This window comes from Dromiciops gliroides, chromosome 2 (genome assembly GCF_019393635.1).
Source record: "Dromiciops gliroides isolate mDroGli1 chromosome 2, mDroGli1.pri, whole genome shotgun sequence".
NCBI lineage: Eukaryota > Metazoa > Chordata > Mammalia > Microbiotheria > Microbiotheriidae > Dromiciops > Dromiciops gliroides.
The window spans coordinates 373,144,110-373,160,610 of NC_057862.1; the positions used below are offsets into that span (position 1 = coordinate 373,144,110).

At 41.5% G+C, this 16,501-nt stretch overlaps 1 protein-coding gene across 1 annotated transcript in view; it reads right to left on the reverse strand.

The window, feature by feature from the left end:
* Positions 1-6,527: 6,527 nt before the first annotated feature.
* The window catches only part of TPX2 (TPX2 microtubule nucleation factor), a 64,453-nt gene continuing 54,479 nt past the window's right edge, over positions 6,528-16,501 (reverse strand). The window contains 4 exon segments of the mRNA XM_043980799.1: positions 6,528-7,606; positions 10,461-10,648; positions 14,962-15,073; positions 15,804-15,950. Coding sequence (XP_043836734.1) covers positions 7,496-7,606; positions 10,461-10,648; positions 14,962-15,073; positions 15,804-15,950 — 558 coding nt within the window. The 3' untranslated portion in view covers positions 6,528-7,495.

Below are 16,501 nucleotides of genomic sequence, written 5' to 3' on the forward strand. Positions count from 1 at the left end.
ACTTGCCCAGGGTCACACAGCTAGTAAGTGTCAAGTGTCTGAGGCTAGATTTGAACTCAGGTCCTCCTGAATCCAGGGCCAGGACTTTAGCCACTGCACCACTTAGCCGCCCCCCTCAAATTCACTTTTGAGTCACCTAAGGAAGGAGTGAGTCTAGGGATGTTGCCATCCACTTAATCACAAAACAAGTGAAACAACCCAGCCTGTTTTTCACACTGTGGGTTAAAAATCTCTGTGAAGTGGAGGCAACTAGGTGGTGCAGTGGATAAAGCACTGGCCCTGGATTCAGGAGTACCTGAGTTCAAATCCGGCCTCAGACACTTGACACTTACTAGCTGTGTGACCCTGGGCAAGTCACTTAACCTCCACTGCCCCGTGCAAAAAAAAAATATATATATATATTAAAAAAAATCTCTGTGAAGTTTAACAGGTCATCCTACTGCCAGCTCAGAAAAATCTTATGCTGCTCAGGGGAAAAAAAAAAACAAAACAAAAATATTAATATGAAAACTAGGAATCAGATGAAAGTAGTGAGGTATACAAGAACAAAAACTAGACTTAAAATCAGAAGACCTAAGCTCAAAATCCACCTCCAAACACTTAACAGAAATGTCACAATAGTAAATGAATTACTCTTTCAAAACCTCTTTCCTCGTCCTTAGAAATGGAAAGAATCCTCTATATGCCCTACAGAACTGGGAAGGGGTGAGTGGGTGGGGAGAAGAGTGTGCTTTACAAACATTAAAACACTATATAGGGGGGGCAGCTAGATGGCACAGTGGATAGAGCACCGGCCCTGGATTCAGGAGTACCTGGGTTCAAATCCGGCCTCAGACACTTAACACTTACTAGCTGTATGACCCTGGGCAAGTCACTTAACCCCAATTGCCTCAAAAAGAAAAAAAAAGAAAAAAAACACTATATAGGGGGCAGATAGGTGTTGCACTAGATAAAGCACCAGCCTTGGATACAGAAGGACCTGAGTTCAAATTCGGCCTCAAACACTTGATACTAGCTGTGTGACCCTGGGCAAGTCACTTAACCCTTATTGCCCTGCAACAAAACACATTATATAAACAAGTTAAGGTTAGGAACAACACTTGGCTAGAATTTGGGGCGGGGGGGGGGGGGGAGAAGGAATCAGTTAAATGGCTTGGCCAAGGTCACACAGTGTCTGAGACTGAATTTGAACTCAGGTCCTCCTGACTCCAGGATTGGTGCTCTATCCACTAAGCCACCTAGCTGCCTCTTTGGCTAGAATTCTTATTGCATATACATAGCTAGCTATATTTTTGCCCTCACATGGGGTCAGGATGTCTTTGCAATGGAGGTTGGGTTGGCTTTCTCCTTTCAGCAAAATTTTATTAAGAGAGAATATGGTGGGGCAGCTAGGTGGCGCAGTGGATAGAGCACCAGCCCTGGAGTCAGGAGTACCTGAGTTCAAATCCGGCCTCAGACACTTAACACTTACTAGCTGTGTGACCCTGGGCAATTGCCTCACTTTAAAAAAAAAAGAGAGAGAGAAAGAGAGAGAGAGAGAATATGGTTTACTTGCTACCCTCCCAGGAAGTTCCAAGATGTAATCTTCCTTACAGAACTGATTTGGAGCACTTCTCTGCTCCAAATCTTTCAAAGATGGCCTTTTTTCCCCCCTGCCTACCAAATAAAAATGAACTCCTTGGCCTGACATTCAAGGCCCTTCATTGAACCAGGCCCCATGCTACCTTTCCTACTCTTCCTTCACACTAGTTGTCACCACATATTCTGAGTTCTAGCTAAGGAAAAACCTATTCCCTCATCTTCCTGCCTTTCTCACCATGGTACCCAGAATGCTCTCTTCCTCACTGGCAAAACTGGTTTTGTGGCAAGAACACTGGATTTATAGTTTGAAGTCACAGGTTTGAAAGCCGGCCGTGCTGCTTAGGACACTGTATTCCATACAGCACTTTGAATTATCTCCTTTTCTAGAGGGGTCACACAGAGGTGAAAGGGCCCTTCATCTCACAAATGAGAGCCCACAGCCTTGCTTTACATCACACAAATTGCAAAGGATTTAAACCCAGCTCCTTCCTGCCTGCAAAGTCCGCAGCCTCTCCAGCTTCCGCTGCTACTTGGAACCCAGCGGTGTTCTGCTTCACAAATGCCCACTGAATGGAACATTCTCTAATGCCGTCCCCTCCCCCTGCAGCGAATCGTCAGAATGAAGTGGTGTTTGCCCTTGTCGGGCCCCACTGGGAAGCTGATGTCTTCAGTGCTTAAGAATGGTCACAATCGGGCCAAAGCCCAGCCTCTCTCTCAGGGAATATGAAGGAAGCAAGCAAGCTCTGGCATTTTCAATGATGCTAACATTTCCTCTGACATGTGGAGAGAGATGTCATCTGAGAAAACGAAGGAAACAAACAAAAAAAACACAAATGACTTTGCCCCTTGAATTTCAAACCAGCGTCGAGCCCAGCTTTAGCTGGATAACAAACTGTCCTGGAATACTTGGCTGGGGATCAAGCATGCCAGCTCCCTGGTTACACCCTCGTCACTGCCCAGAGCAGAACACACTTTAACCTTTCGGCTCTTTCCATAGGTTTGAGCAAGCTTGCCACTGGAGCCAGGGCTTGTCCCATCTCCAGGAAACTTTATATGTTGTCTAAATTGAGTGTCCCAGCAGGCTGCAAGGCGGAGGGTGGCTCCTGATTCAGAATGTTAACAACGTTCCTACCTGAATCCCTGCCACTGGGGTTGTAACTCACCTACCCTGCCTGTCCAAAAGGAGACAGACCCAGCCACGCAGGCGACTGCTTTTTAATTGCCTCTCTTGGCACCAAGGAGTTCCCCTGCAACAGACTATAACACGGCACCGCCAACCTGCCTCAGCATGGCATGGGCAAAAGCAGATGAAAAGGTGGTCGTGGTCTCATCTCACGGGACACGTCGGTCTAAACCCCAATCCCTGGTCAACTCCCTTGCTTCTACAGGAGATGAGTTATGCCTTTTGCCTTGACAACTAGTACACAACTGCCTTGAGTTTGGTCAGGTCTCAGGCCATTAGTTATGAGGCATTGAGGCAACCAGACAGGGAAACCATACAGAAGGAAACGAAGTCATGTTCTGGTCTCAGATTCACCAGGTCAGCACTTCCTAAACGAAATCTGGACACAAAACATTGAGAGGACTGAAGCGTCTTGGACACACACAAATTTTGGTCCTGAGGCACTGGAAGTGCCCTGGGATTAAGGAAAGCTGGGAAAAATTGATAAGCAAAGTAAGAGCACACCTAGCTGCCACTGCATCAAATCTTAGACTATTTATGGGGGCAACTAGGTGGCGTGGTGGATAAAGCACCAGCCCTAGATTCAGAGGACCTGAGTTTGAATCCGGCCTCCAACACTTGACACTTACTAGCTGTGCGACCCTGGGCAAGTCACTTAACCCTCTTGACACTTACTAGCTATGTGACCCTGGACAAGACACTCAACCCTCATTGCCCCACAAAAATCCCAAAAAAACCAAACAAACAAAAACAAAAAAAGATTTGATGCAGCCACCAGCATTTTAGATAACAGGTGATAACAAGTTCCAAATGGACACTCAAATACAAAAGGTAATGCCCCCCCCCTCAAAAAAAAATAACCCTGAAGGAATATAGGTGAGAATATTTTTCTTACCTGTGGCTTTGGGGAGAATTCTTAATTAAACAAGAGAAGTGATAACAAAACTGTAAGACATAATTTTGGCTATATGAAATTTAAAAACTTTTGCATGAAAATCCATTAGGATAAGGGAAAACTGAATTAAGAAAAACTTTTTGCATCAAATATGTCTCTTAATGGTATGGTATCCAAGAATACCAAATAACAAAAATATATGAGCCATTCCCCTATGGATAAAGGATAAGAACAAACAGTTCTCAAGAGAATAGCATAGGGGCAGCTAGGTGGCGTGGTAGATAAAGCACTGGCCCTGGATTCAGGAGTACCTGAATTCAAATCTGGCCTCAGACACTTGACACATCCTAGCTGTGTGACCCTGGGCAAGTCACTTAACCCCCATTGCCCCGCCCCCCCAAAAAGAATAGCATACCGTTAGTCATAAGGAAGAATAAAATCATTAATAAGAAAAATACAAATCAAAACCATTTTGAGGTTTCACTTTACACACAGCAAATTAGCAAAGATAGACAAAAGATCGAAACAGTCCATATGGAGAAGCTATGGAAAGACAGGCAGATTAGTACATTGTTCGTTTTTATCCCAATTAACAAGCAACTCTTCTTACCTGCCCCTTTCCCCGTTGAAAAGAAGAAAACTAAAAACTTGTAACAAATATGCATAGCCATATAAACAAATCACCACATTAGCCTGGTCCAAAAATGGGTGCTTCATTTAGTCCCCACCTGTCAAGGGGTGGAGAGCACTCCTCTTCAGTCTTCTGCAGTCATGTAATGTTTATCAGCGCATTGATTTCAAAGGTATTCAACATTCTGCCAAAGCTATTAGACTCATTCCCTTGGTTCTTTCTTACTTCTATCAATTCATGCAAGGCTTCTCAGGTTTCTTAGCAACTTTCTTCACCTTTTATGGTAAAAGTCTTCCATTATATATATACATATTTTTTTATTTTTTGTGGGGCAATGGGGGTTAAGTGACTTGCCCAGGGTCACACAGCTAGTAAGTGTCTGAGGCCGGATTTGAACTCAGGTACTCCTGAATCCAGGGCCGGTGCTTTATCCACTGCGTCACCTAGCTGCCCCCAAGTCTTCCATTATATGAATATATAATAAGTTCTGCAGCCATTCCAGTTGATGGACATTCATTCATCCTTAGTTTCTAGTTCTTTGCTACCACAAAAAAGGAGCTTTTCCACTTTCTTTGATTTCTCTGGAGATACAGGCCTAGTATTGCTGGGCAACAGGGCACACATGGTTCAGTACCTTTATGGGAACAGCACCAAGTTTCTTTGCAGAATGACTAGAGCAATTCATAGATCCACCAATAGCACATTAATGTACCAGCTTTCTGGCAGTTCCTCCCAACTTTTAGGATTTTTCTTTTTTGTCAACTTTGCCAATCTGATAGGTGTGAGGTGAAAAATTAGGGTTACTTTAATGTTCATTTCTCTAATAATTAATGACTGGAACATTTTTTCACATGGCTATAGATATCTTGGACTGCTTCCTTTGAAAACTTCTTGTTCATATCCTTTGAATATCAACCAGGAAATGGCGCTTCTTAAAATTTGAATCCTGTCAGAAAAACTTGCCGCAAAGATTTTTCTCCAAATTAACTGCTTCCCCAATACTCATGGAAGAACTTTTTATTTTTGGTAGCCAAGAACTGAACACAAAGTAGGGTAGCCATCAACTGTGAGATGGCTAAACAGATTGTGATATATGAATGAAATTTTACGTAGAATCAATATGAAGACTTTAAAAAAAGATGGGAAGACTTACATGAATTGATATAGAGTGAAGCAGAGCAAAGAAAATCACACATACAATGACTACAATAATATATATAGAAAGAACAACAAAGTGAAACTGAATACTGTGTGATTAAAATAACCAAGTTTGGACCCAGAGAAGAGAGAATAGGTCTCTTTCTCTTCACTGCAAGATGGGAGAGATCTAACTATAAGGGGAAAAGATTACAAATTACTGCCAGAGGCAGTTTACTTATTCGTTGGTTTTGCTCAGCTAAAGTTTCCTCTCTTTTCTTTTAAAATCTTTATTACAAGAGAAGACCTAATGGGATAGTAGAAACTAAAGATAGCGATTTTTAAACATGTAAAACAAAAAAAGGAGCTTTATGTGGCCAATTTGGTAATAAGCCTCTTTAAAATTAATTAGCCTAGTTCTTGGTGACATATGGGGCAACACTGGTCCCATGTTTACTAGTACCTTCCAGAGTCAATGCTCTGTTGCCATTGCCTCAGGAACTCTGGGTCATCTATACACCATGCTGAGACATATAACATCAGAGGAGGCTGACACATAATCTATTATTTTTTAGAGGGGAAAATAGTGCTAGCATTGAAATTCTCTCTCACAGAATCTCTCTTCACAACTATCAAATACCAGGGGGGTCCCAGAGAACCCAAAGTTTGGACAACAATACAGTCAATTTTCCCATCATCCCATCCTATCATTTTTTTCCTATTAGGCCTTGGCAGCTCCCTGTTGCCCAGCAATACCACTACTAGGCGCGTACTCAAAATGATGACTCTTGAATCATGCTGTGCTCAAATTAAATTCTGTTCATATAAACACAAAGCTGCAAGGACCTCATCCTGCAGGGCACAACCGCAGATGATAACTTCTTGAATCTTAACCTATTAGAAAATCTTATGTTTAACATATACTTAAATGACTATGAGTCAATGCCAGCTGATAACCAACAAAGAACAGTACAAGTACCTTTTCCTCCAGCTTGAGTACCTCCAACTATTTTCAGAGTCTCCCTGGGCCCAGTTTAGACTTACCAAAAAGAACAGACCTTTACTGAAACCTCATAAATTCTTTCTTAAATACAAACAGGAAGAGTTTAAACAAATTTATTTCAGGGGTATGCAAAGTCTGACTCAATATAAATGGAATGAGATCCCCATTACAGAGTGCTTTAATAAAGGTGGGCTAACCCCCTTTTGTTAGTCTTGTGGATGGTATCAGGTATAGCATCAGGTATAGCAGCTGGATCAGATGATCTCTCAGGTTCCTTCCCGCCCTTCTTTTCAGCTTTTTTTCCCCCCAATTCTGGCTTCTTGTCAATACCAAAGGAAATATGTGTGTTTGGGGGGTTCAGGGAAATGGAGAAAAAAAGATGGAAAGGAACTCAGATCCATTAAACATTTCTTTATAATAGTTCTGGCCAAGGTGTGGTACATAAGTTTTAAGTGATGGCTATAATAAAGTTTTCTGGAATATCTGTGAATTTAATTTATCCATCTGGCCTTATCACTCATTAATATAAATAGTTGCTTAGGCTAAGTTTTCTCTCTCTTAGCAACTGAAAGCTAAGAGTTCATGATTTAACTACTTCTCTCTAGAACCAACCCTACTCTTCTAAAAGAAAGCAAAGGGTGGGAAGAAAAAGGTGAGAGAATGAAAAAAGAAAAGCAGCTGAGACAGAGATCCTCACCTGCAATTATGATCTAAGCCTCTAAATTTGAGTATCTTTATTTTCTTGTTTAAAAAAAAAATGGGCTAATAGGTTACACTAAGCTAAAAATTATATTGGAAGAATTAAGACCCACATTAATGGCCAGCCCATACCGAAAGGAACTACGTGGCTAGATTAGACAAACAAAATCCATTATGCGCATCAGAATGGTTTTCTTGCATTAACCACACAGACTCAAAGTCTTCAAGAGTGAAGCACAGTTAAGACAGTTGGTAGAGATGTGTCTGATTGCCCGGCGGTAAAGCATGAAAATGCTCTTGACTTCTACAGACTGTGCCTCCACCTCCCACAAGGAAAGAGTGCACGCAAACACAGGAAGCTGTAGCTCAACACTGGAACCTGGTAGAAAACTTGGGAGATACTGGTAACGTCAAGGGCTGATCGCTGGGCTTCACCTCCACACTCTGGTATTTGCGGATAGGATTTGCCTTGTGTACCTACAGAGGGTCCAAAAGAAAGAAATAGCAATCACCTGTTGTGTAGCTGTCATTCTGTTTCCAACACTCCTTATGTAACTTACTGGACAGGCTAGGCTAAGAGGGAAAACAAATCAATGGATTCCACCCCAATTTCAAACCTTTTCAGACGACATTATTTCTTATGTATAAATGGATGGCAAGTATGGCCCCGCTCCCTTTACCAAAAAGGAGTCATTAAATAAACTACAAAGCATTAGAAACTGTACAAGTATAGTAACAAAATCATCTTGGGAGGAGGCCTAGGGGAAGCTGAATGGACACTCTTGGAACCAACATTGTCCTAGCTGTTGTAAAGAATGAGAGAAAAAATTTAAGTCATTGTCCCATTCCTCCTGGAGCTCAAAGTCTGGTTAGGTAAGTGTGACTATGGAACAATAGCAGAGACTATGCACTGTAGGACCAATCCCACTAAAATAGTCAAATGATTTGGAACTACCAAGGACCTTCACGACTCAAGACTATCTTGGCCAAGCCCTCATTTCACAAGTGAAAGAAGTAAGACACACAGATGGGAAAGATCTCACCCAAACTATACAGGTCATAAATGGCAGAGCCAGAGTTTGAACTCAGGTCCTCTTTCTGCTATGCCACATTATTAAAGATCTACTAATAAGGTGTAGAAAAGGTCCACACAAGCAAGTTGCTGCAATCTATCCCAGTGGAGGGACTGATGAGATTGAAGGTTCATCCAAGTAAGAACATGAAGGACAACAGGCACTAAATAGAGGAATGGACATTCAGAAGAGAAGGTCATCAAACCTCAGAGTGGGGAAGGCTGATTCCTCAAGCACAATTAAAGGCTGTGTGGTCTAAGAAGAGAGTGACCAAACCTGGAGTCAGAGGATTTGGGTTTGAATTGCAGCTCCCACACTGAACTACCTGCTTGGCCATCCTTGGGGAAGTCCCCAAACTTCTCTCCTCCAGACTTTGCTGATTTGTTAGCTTACTGTTATTTGCTAAGGGGTTAAAAAATCTTTGAAATTACTTAAGCTGTGAGAAAAGCATTTTGTGTAGCTTTAAGTACTATAATAATTAATTGATTGGTTTAAGTGCTATAATATAATGAGTGTGGACTATTATTTCCAATGCTGAGGCTTCATGAAGAGGCAGGATATGAGCTGTGCCCGCTACAGCTGAGAATATCCACGTCTCAAACACCAAAGTAGAACTGAAGTTGGAACATCCCAGGGTAGAGCACAAGGCTTGGGGTCAGAAAGATCCGAGTTCAAATTTCGCATCAGACACTTACTAGTTGTATGACCCTGGACAAGTTCCTTAACCCCTATTTGCCTCAGTTTCTCAGGGATACACTAGAGAAGGGGATGGCAAACCATTCCCAGTATCTTTGCCCCAAAAAAAACCCCCTAAGGACAAAATCCATGGGGTCACATATAGTCAGACACAACTAAACAACAGCAAGGGAAAAGGAGAATTTTGGACTGTCTACAGTTGAGGGCACAAGCTGGGAAATAGGGGAAAGACAGCTGCCTAGTAAATAATCTATATGATAAGACATAGTATCATCTGGGGCCTCAGGAATAATTTTAGTATTTTCAAACTCACTGTACCAATTAAGTTATATAACCAAAGTAAGTTATAATAATGATAATGACAACCAATATTTTTATACCACTTTAAAATCTAAGACATGGTTCCCTAACAATCCCCCTGTTGGTAAATCATATATCATTATTCCTTTTCTACAGGACCTATCTGGGATGGCAAGGTAGGGGGAAGACCGTCTGCCAGAAGGAAGACTCTTCTCTCCATTCGGGGCCACCCTAAATCCAATGTGGACTGCTTGACTGTTAAAACAGCTAGAGGAGGATGGGCCTTTCTGCCAACCCTCTTCTTTCCATTTAGGGAACAATGAGGTCTCACCATCCACCCTGCCACAGCCCCTTTTGTTTGTTTTGTTTTTGCAGGGTAATGAGGGTTAAGTGACTTGCCCAGGGTCAGACAGCTAGTACGTATCAAGTGTCTGAGGCCAGATTTGAACTCAGGTCCTGAATCCAGGGCCAGTGGCTTTATCCACCGTGCCACCTAGCTGCCCCCCTGCCACAGCCCCTTTTAAGGGCCTCTAGGCTGTACCATCTGCTTTGCTCCTATCCCTTACAGACCTCAGCACTCCCTCCCTCTAGCAGGGCATGCCTTACCAACCACCCACCACGGCTCCCTTGGAACTTCTGGGTCTTTCCATTCCATCTAGAGCTGAACTTAACTTTGTGAACTCCATGAAAGCCAGATCATCTCAATGTTTCTATTTTTACCCCCAGAGCTAAGCATGACGCTTGGAGAATTGTGTTAAGTGTGCTTGGAGTAAACACTTAATGAATGCTTTTTCATTCATTTATAAACAAAGAAACTAGAGCGCTAAGAGCTTAAGTAATTTGCTCAGGGTCACTGAGACTCAAGTCCCATAATCCTAAAACCAATGGAGAGTGTTCACTACACCCCCGATGAGGAACAGAGCCAATTAACAGTAGGAAGACCAGACATCAGTTGATGATGCAAAAAAATCTTCTAATTTGACTCTGAAATAATTTTTTTTTCATCCCACTCTATTTTAAAAAAGGTACTGCATCAAATGATGCAGGTTGGTCCTTTGAGGTACTCTTAAATTCCTGGCCTGCTAGTGCTCAAATGCAAGTACGTGGTGACTTGCTTAAGTCAAAGATTCACCTGTTTGCTCTGAAGCACACCCTAAAGAGTGACCTAACAAATTAATGACATGACAGAGCAACGTGAGTCTCTGCACCCCTAACGGGACGTCTAGACCACCCAGAGCTGATTGGTGAAGTGGCTCAGTTACCAGTTCTTGTCGAAGTTTCACTAGCTCTTCCTTCTTCTGCTCTTCTTCCCGTTGCCTGGCCTCCTCCAGCTTCTGGGCTTTCTGCGCTTCAACCTCCGCCATTTGTTTCTCAAATTCCTGCCGTTCTCTGGCCCTCCTCTCTGTTGCCAGTTGAAAAGGTTCCTGAACTATGGAACCAGAAAGGTCCTCTGAGCATAGAGATAGACAAGGAGAATCTTTATAGAACTAAACAAAATCATAAGCAAACTTGTATGGAAAATGATCTAACGAGAATATTAAGAGACACACTGAAAACTAATAAAAGGAGCCTGGTACTCAGACTTTAAAATATATTACAAAGAGATGATCAAAACCAGTACTAGACACACAAAAAAAGATATAGATCAATAGAACTGAATGGATACACAAAACATATAGCCAAATATATACACACAAGATTAGCAATTAAGAAACTTTTAACAAATACACTTGGGAAGATGACTGTCAATCTGGTAGAAATGCAATTTAGACCCACATTTTACATCAAATAACCTCTGTGAATTCCGGCACTGGCCATGGATTCAGGAGGACCTGAGTTCAAATCAGGCCTCAAATACTTGACACTAGCTGTGTGACCCTGGGCAAGTCACTTAACCCTCATTGCCCCGCCCCCCCCCCAATCTAAGAAAATGGAACTTAATATTGATCAACTGGAAAATAGATAAATTTCATTCAAGTCAACAAATACAAGAAATTAATGGAGACAAGATAGATGTGTTTGACTATGATGAAAGATTTAAAATTTTCTATATAACTAAAAACAATGAAAAGAAAAATAACATCTTAGAAAAAATACTTATAGTAAAAATGACATAAAAATTTGACTTAGATATTTTCAACCTGTTACTAGAAACTGTTAAAAAGTCAATAACAGGGGGCAGCTAGGTGGCACAGTGGATAAAGCACCGGCCCTGGATTCAGGAGTACCTGAGTTCAAATCTGGCCTCAGACACTTGACACTTACTAGCTGTGTGACCCTGGGCAAGTCACTTAACCCCCATTGCCTGCAAAAAAAAAAAATTGAGGGGGCAGCTAGGTGGTACAGTGGATAAAGCACCAGCCCTGGATTCAGCAGGACCTGAGTTCAAATCTGGCCTCAGACACTTGACACTTACTAGCTGTGTGACCCTGAGCAAGCCTCATTTGCCCCATAAAAAAGGGTGAAAAAAAAACTTACTTTAAAAAAAAATAGATAAAAGCAACTAAACTCAATGCTGATAGGACTGTGGCAAAAGAGGAATCATCATTTATTGGCAGTGGAATTAAAATCTGGGATAATCTTTCTAGAGAAGAAAATAACAGGAGGCAATAAAGGTTACAAAAAATATACTTATGGACCCAATAATTCCTTTGCTAAGAAAGTACTTTACAAGTATTATCAAAACAAACCCCAAAATTTGTATGTTCCAAAGATTTGCATAGAAGCATTATATAAAATTGCAAAAGACTCGGGGCAGCTAGATGGCGCAGTGGATAGAGCACCGGCCCTGGAATCAGGAGTACCTGAGTTCAAATCCGGCCTCAGACACTTGACACTTACTAGCTGTGTGACCCTGGGCAAGTCACTTAACCCCAAATGCCTCACTAAAAAAAAAAAAAATGCAAAAGACTGAAAACAATCTAATTATCATCAACAGGGGAATGGTTAACTAAATTGTGGCATGCTTATGTGATTAAATGTAAAGCAATGAAGATGGACAAAGATGAAAAGTACAAAGGAAGCCCAGAAAAACTTGAAAAAGAATACAAAGTAAATAGCAAAACCTGACAACTGGACTATACACTAATTACAATCATCTGTGGAAAAGTGAACATGAATGATTAGAGAATACTGATGCAGATTCAAAGGAAACTCAGTGTTTTGATGCTTTGTGCATAGAAATCAATAACTTAAATGTAAATAGTTATTAAGTCTCTAACTAAAAAATGTCTTTAATTTAAAAAAAAAGTCAATAACTACACCTCATAGGGTTGTGAGGATGAAATAAAATAACTAAGTTGCTACTTCTTGACTATGGAATCACGCTGCATCATCAGCTGGAGAGTATTTATCCATTTGGACTTACAAGGGCTCAAACTGCAGGAAAATGCTACTGAACTGGGCTTGACTACTCACAGATGGTGGAAAGTCCCACTTCCCTCAAAGGAAGGAACTGCTTTCTTAAAAGGAGAGGTGACTTGCTGCATAGAGAGCTCTCCCTGATGGCAAAAAGGAATGATTTCATTTCCTTCTGCATTTCTATCCAATGAAGTGGTTGGTGAAGGTTGGCCTTACCAGTGGGAACCAGAAATATCTTTATAATTTTGATCTCTAAAATTTGATATAATTACTTGTGTCAAAATTGTTTTATCTACCAACTAAAGAGCAAAAATCTAAAAAAACTGGGGCAGCTTGGTGGCACAGCGGATAGAGCACCGGCCCTGGAGTCAGGAGGACCTGAGTTCAAATCCGGCCTCAGACACTTAACACTTACCAGCTGTGTGACCCTGGGCAAGTCACTTATAACCCTAATTGCCTCACTAAAAAAAAAATCTAAAAAAACTAATTTTAATATTGTATGTTTTACTTCTAGATTCTGACATCTGATAAGCTTGCAATTTTATAAAGAGTATACAAAATTCATATCTATAGCAACAACTTGATTAGTAAGAGTACTCAAAGAATAAACTTTCCAGCCCAAAATTGTAAAAAAATGTTCTTAAATGTATTTTTGCATTTTTATGCTATATTAAATATGGTATACTAGAGATGAGAACAGCTAGGTGACACAGTGGATAGAATGCCAGGCCTGGAGTCAAAAGGACCTGAGTTCAAATCCAGCCTCAGACACTTATGACCCTGGGCAAGTCATTTGACCTGGTTTGCCTCAGTTTCCTTATCTGTAAAATGAACTGGAGAAGGAAGTGGCAAACCACTCCAGTATCCTTGCCAAGAAAACCCCAAGTGGGGTCACGAAGAGCTGGACATGACTGAAAAATGACTGAACAACAATAAATACTAGAGATCTCTGTAAAACTAGACTATTTTGGGGTCAGCTGGGGGCAGTGAATAAAGCACTGGCCTTGGATTCAGGAGGACCGGAGTTCAAATCCCACCTGAAGACACTTGATACTTACTAGCTGTGTGACCCTGGGCAAGTCACTTAACCCTCATTGCCCCGGGGAAAAAAAAAGACTAGACTATTTTACAAGTGCTTCGAGGTCACCTTTTCAAATAGATATCATTGTATAGTATCGTAAGTATAGAAGATTGGGTTGAATGTGAGTAAATCTCAAACTATTCCCTGAAAGATTAAAAAAAATCCTAAACTCTTGATATCAACTGCTTTTCTTGTCTTTTGCTTCCTACTAATAAAAAAAAAACAAGCAAGGAAAAAAGGAAGAAAAGTAGATAGGAGAATATTAGTACAACTACAAGACAAAAGCTGAACTTAGAAAACAGTTTCTAGGTTACAATGGGACTTATGGTTGGAAAAAAAAGGCTTAGAGATATCTAGTTTGACCTGCTCCATCTACAAGTAAGGACACTGAGATGCAGAAGACTTAGGTGACCTGGGTAAATCACCAGTGGAAGCAGAGGCAGTATCTGAACCTAAGTTTTGGGACTCCAAACCTCATACTCTACTATATTATGCTGGCTGACAACAATAATTTTAAGTCACGAGCAGATAGGACAATGATTACCTACAAACATGCCATTAACCTGAGAAATTCAGTGCCATACTATGCCTAATTATGTGTAAAAATCAAAGTAGGGGCAGCTAGGTGGTGAAGTGGATAGAGCACTGGCCCTGGAGTCAGGAGGACCTGGGTTCAAATCTGACCTCAGACACTTAACATTTACTAGCTGTGTGACCCTGGGCAAGTCACTTCACCCCAATTGCCTCACTTAAAAAAACAAAAAACAAAAGAAACAAAAATCAAAGTAAAAAAAAAAGCCACAGAACAGAATCACAGAAGGCAAAAGTCAGAAGGGTCCTTGGAAAAGAGGAAGAGGAGCTGGCCCTTAGAGCCTTGGGATCCTGAGTACCAAGCCAGTGCTCAAAGAGAACACGACCCACACCACAATTCTATTGAAGCAATTTCCAACAATACCTTGTATGGGAGATGTCTTGAAGACTTAATCCCAGAAAAGGAGACCTGGTTCTTACTGCCCTCACCTTTTGGATACTCTACAGCTGGGAAAACCGGTACTTCCTATTGAAATGCCAACTGCAGCTGCCCAAGCTCTTGGCCCCAGACACATTCTGCCTCTCGAACTGAACCCAGATGCCACGTTCCCTGAAGAGTGAAGGAAGAAACTCTCCCTTCTCCAAAAGCACCCGTTCTTCGGTGGGAGAGTCTTATAACACAACTGACTGAGTTAAACTAAAAAGTCTTAGCAGTTTCCTGGGCCCTGAGAGTACTGCAGCTTCTTCAATCACCAAACCAAGTACTTTGGAAGTACACACACAAATCCCACCTGATATGGGTCTTTTTTCTTTTTTGGGAACAAAGGGCTCCTGATGGATGACAGTGTTTGGACGAGCTTTGAAGCAAGCTGCTTCTTTCTGCTGCCTTAAATCTTCTTCAAGCTTTAGAAAATGAAGAGAAAAAAAGTCAACCATACAGTGAGATTATTTGCATTTCTCTAGCTCACCCCTCACTAGTGAAGGTAACCCTCTTACAATGAGGGGAGATTAGAGAAACTTGATTTAAACACATATAATCGGCAACCTAAATATGTTCATCACAAAGCCACCATTACCCAAATTAGACATTCTGCCAGAAAACACCACCAGTGGTGGGAATTCAGCTAGTTCTTGGGAAATAGAACTCTCTGGTGCAGGGGAGGGGATTTCCTCCAAGCAGGGGCCAGCTCATGGTTTCCTTTAGAGACAGGCTCTAAATAATTGGTGAAAATAAAGGGAGAGTTAGGGCTTCTCTGAGATATCTTTTCCCAGAAAAGCTAAGGACTCAGCTGTCAAAGTAACTGATTCACCATGTTGATGTAATTGACTATCTAGAGCACACTACTGAGAAAGCATTCTTACCACCCGTGCTCTGCTCTTCAATGCACCAACATAACTGAATACACAACAACTAGGTTTAGAGTTCCAGAATGTGAAATAAATCAGTCTAACAAGTTGATTACTTAAATTCTTACAGAAATCCCCTGCCCCACCCCCTTTTCAAGGAAATCTAGTAAATTGTGACGTGTCTCAGGTAAAGGCTGAGATTGCTGTTCTCTGAAATAGAATCCTTATGTCAACTTTCAGATGGACTTTCGGTGTGATGGGTTCCATCTGCTCTCCCTGTCCCTACCTGCTGCTTCCAGGTCTGAGCCTTTAGAGCTCCTCTCTCATCTGTCTGCAGGTGGAAAGGTTCAAGCTGGGTTGGATTCTTTACTTTCTTCTCTGGCAGGTTAATAGTGTCGAAGTGAGGCAGGGGGTGTGCCTTGAATTTAGGCACCTAATCCCAACAAAAAGAAAAATACAAAGTCAAGTGAGTAAGAGACATGATTTTTTTTTTTGAGAAACATGATTTATTGCAAGACGCAGACGGGACCTCAGACGTACAATCTCAGATATGCCTGGTCAGATTGATCAAGGACTGGTTGCATCAGTGATTACTACTGACAGTGACAGGACCAACTCAAACTACAACCCCCAACTTCTTAACACATACAGAAAAAGTGGGGTCTTCTGAGGGATCCATGTGTTGCCCTAGGACATCAGATGAGACTTTCTTCCTTAGGCCATGACTCTGATCCAGAAACAAGAACACAAATTTCCAAACAAGGCCACATCCAGACTGAACACTGCAGGGGTGTACTTCCTTGAAGTACCAAACCCTTTCTCTATGACCTAAGCCTGTAATATACACAAAGTCCTCATTCTACATCAATTCCTCAGCCAAGGTGGAAAGCAGATGGTCAGATCGGCAGCAGAAATCTCTGGGTACTACATTGAGTACTTAGTACTAGTTTCTAAATGAGACCATAGATAGGTCCAAAAAGAAGT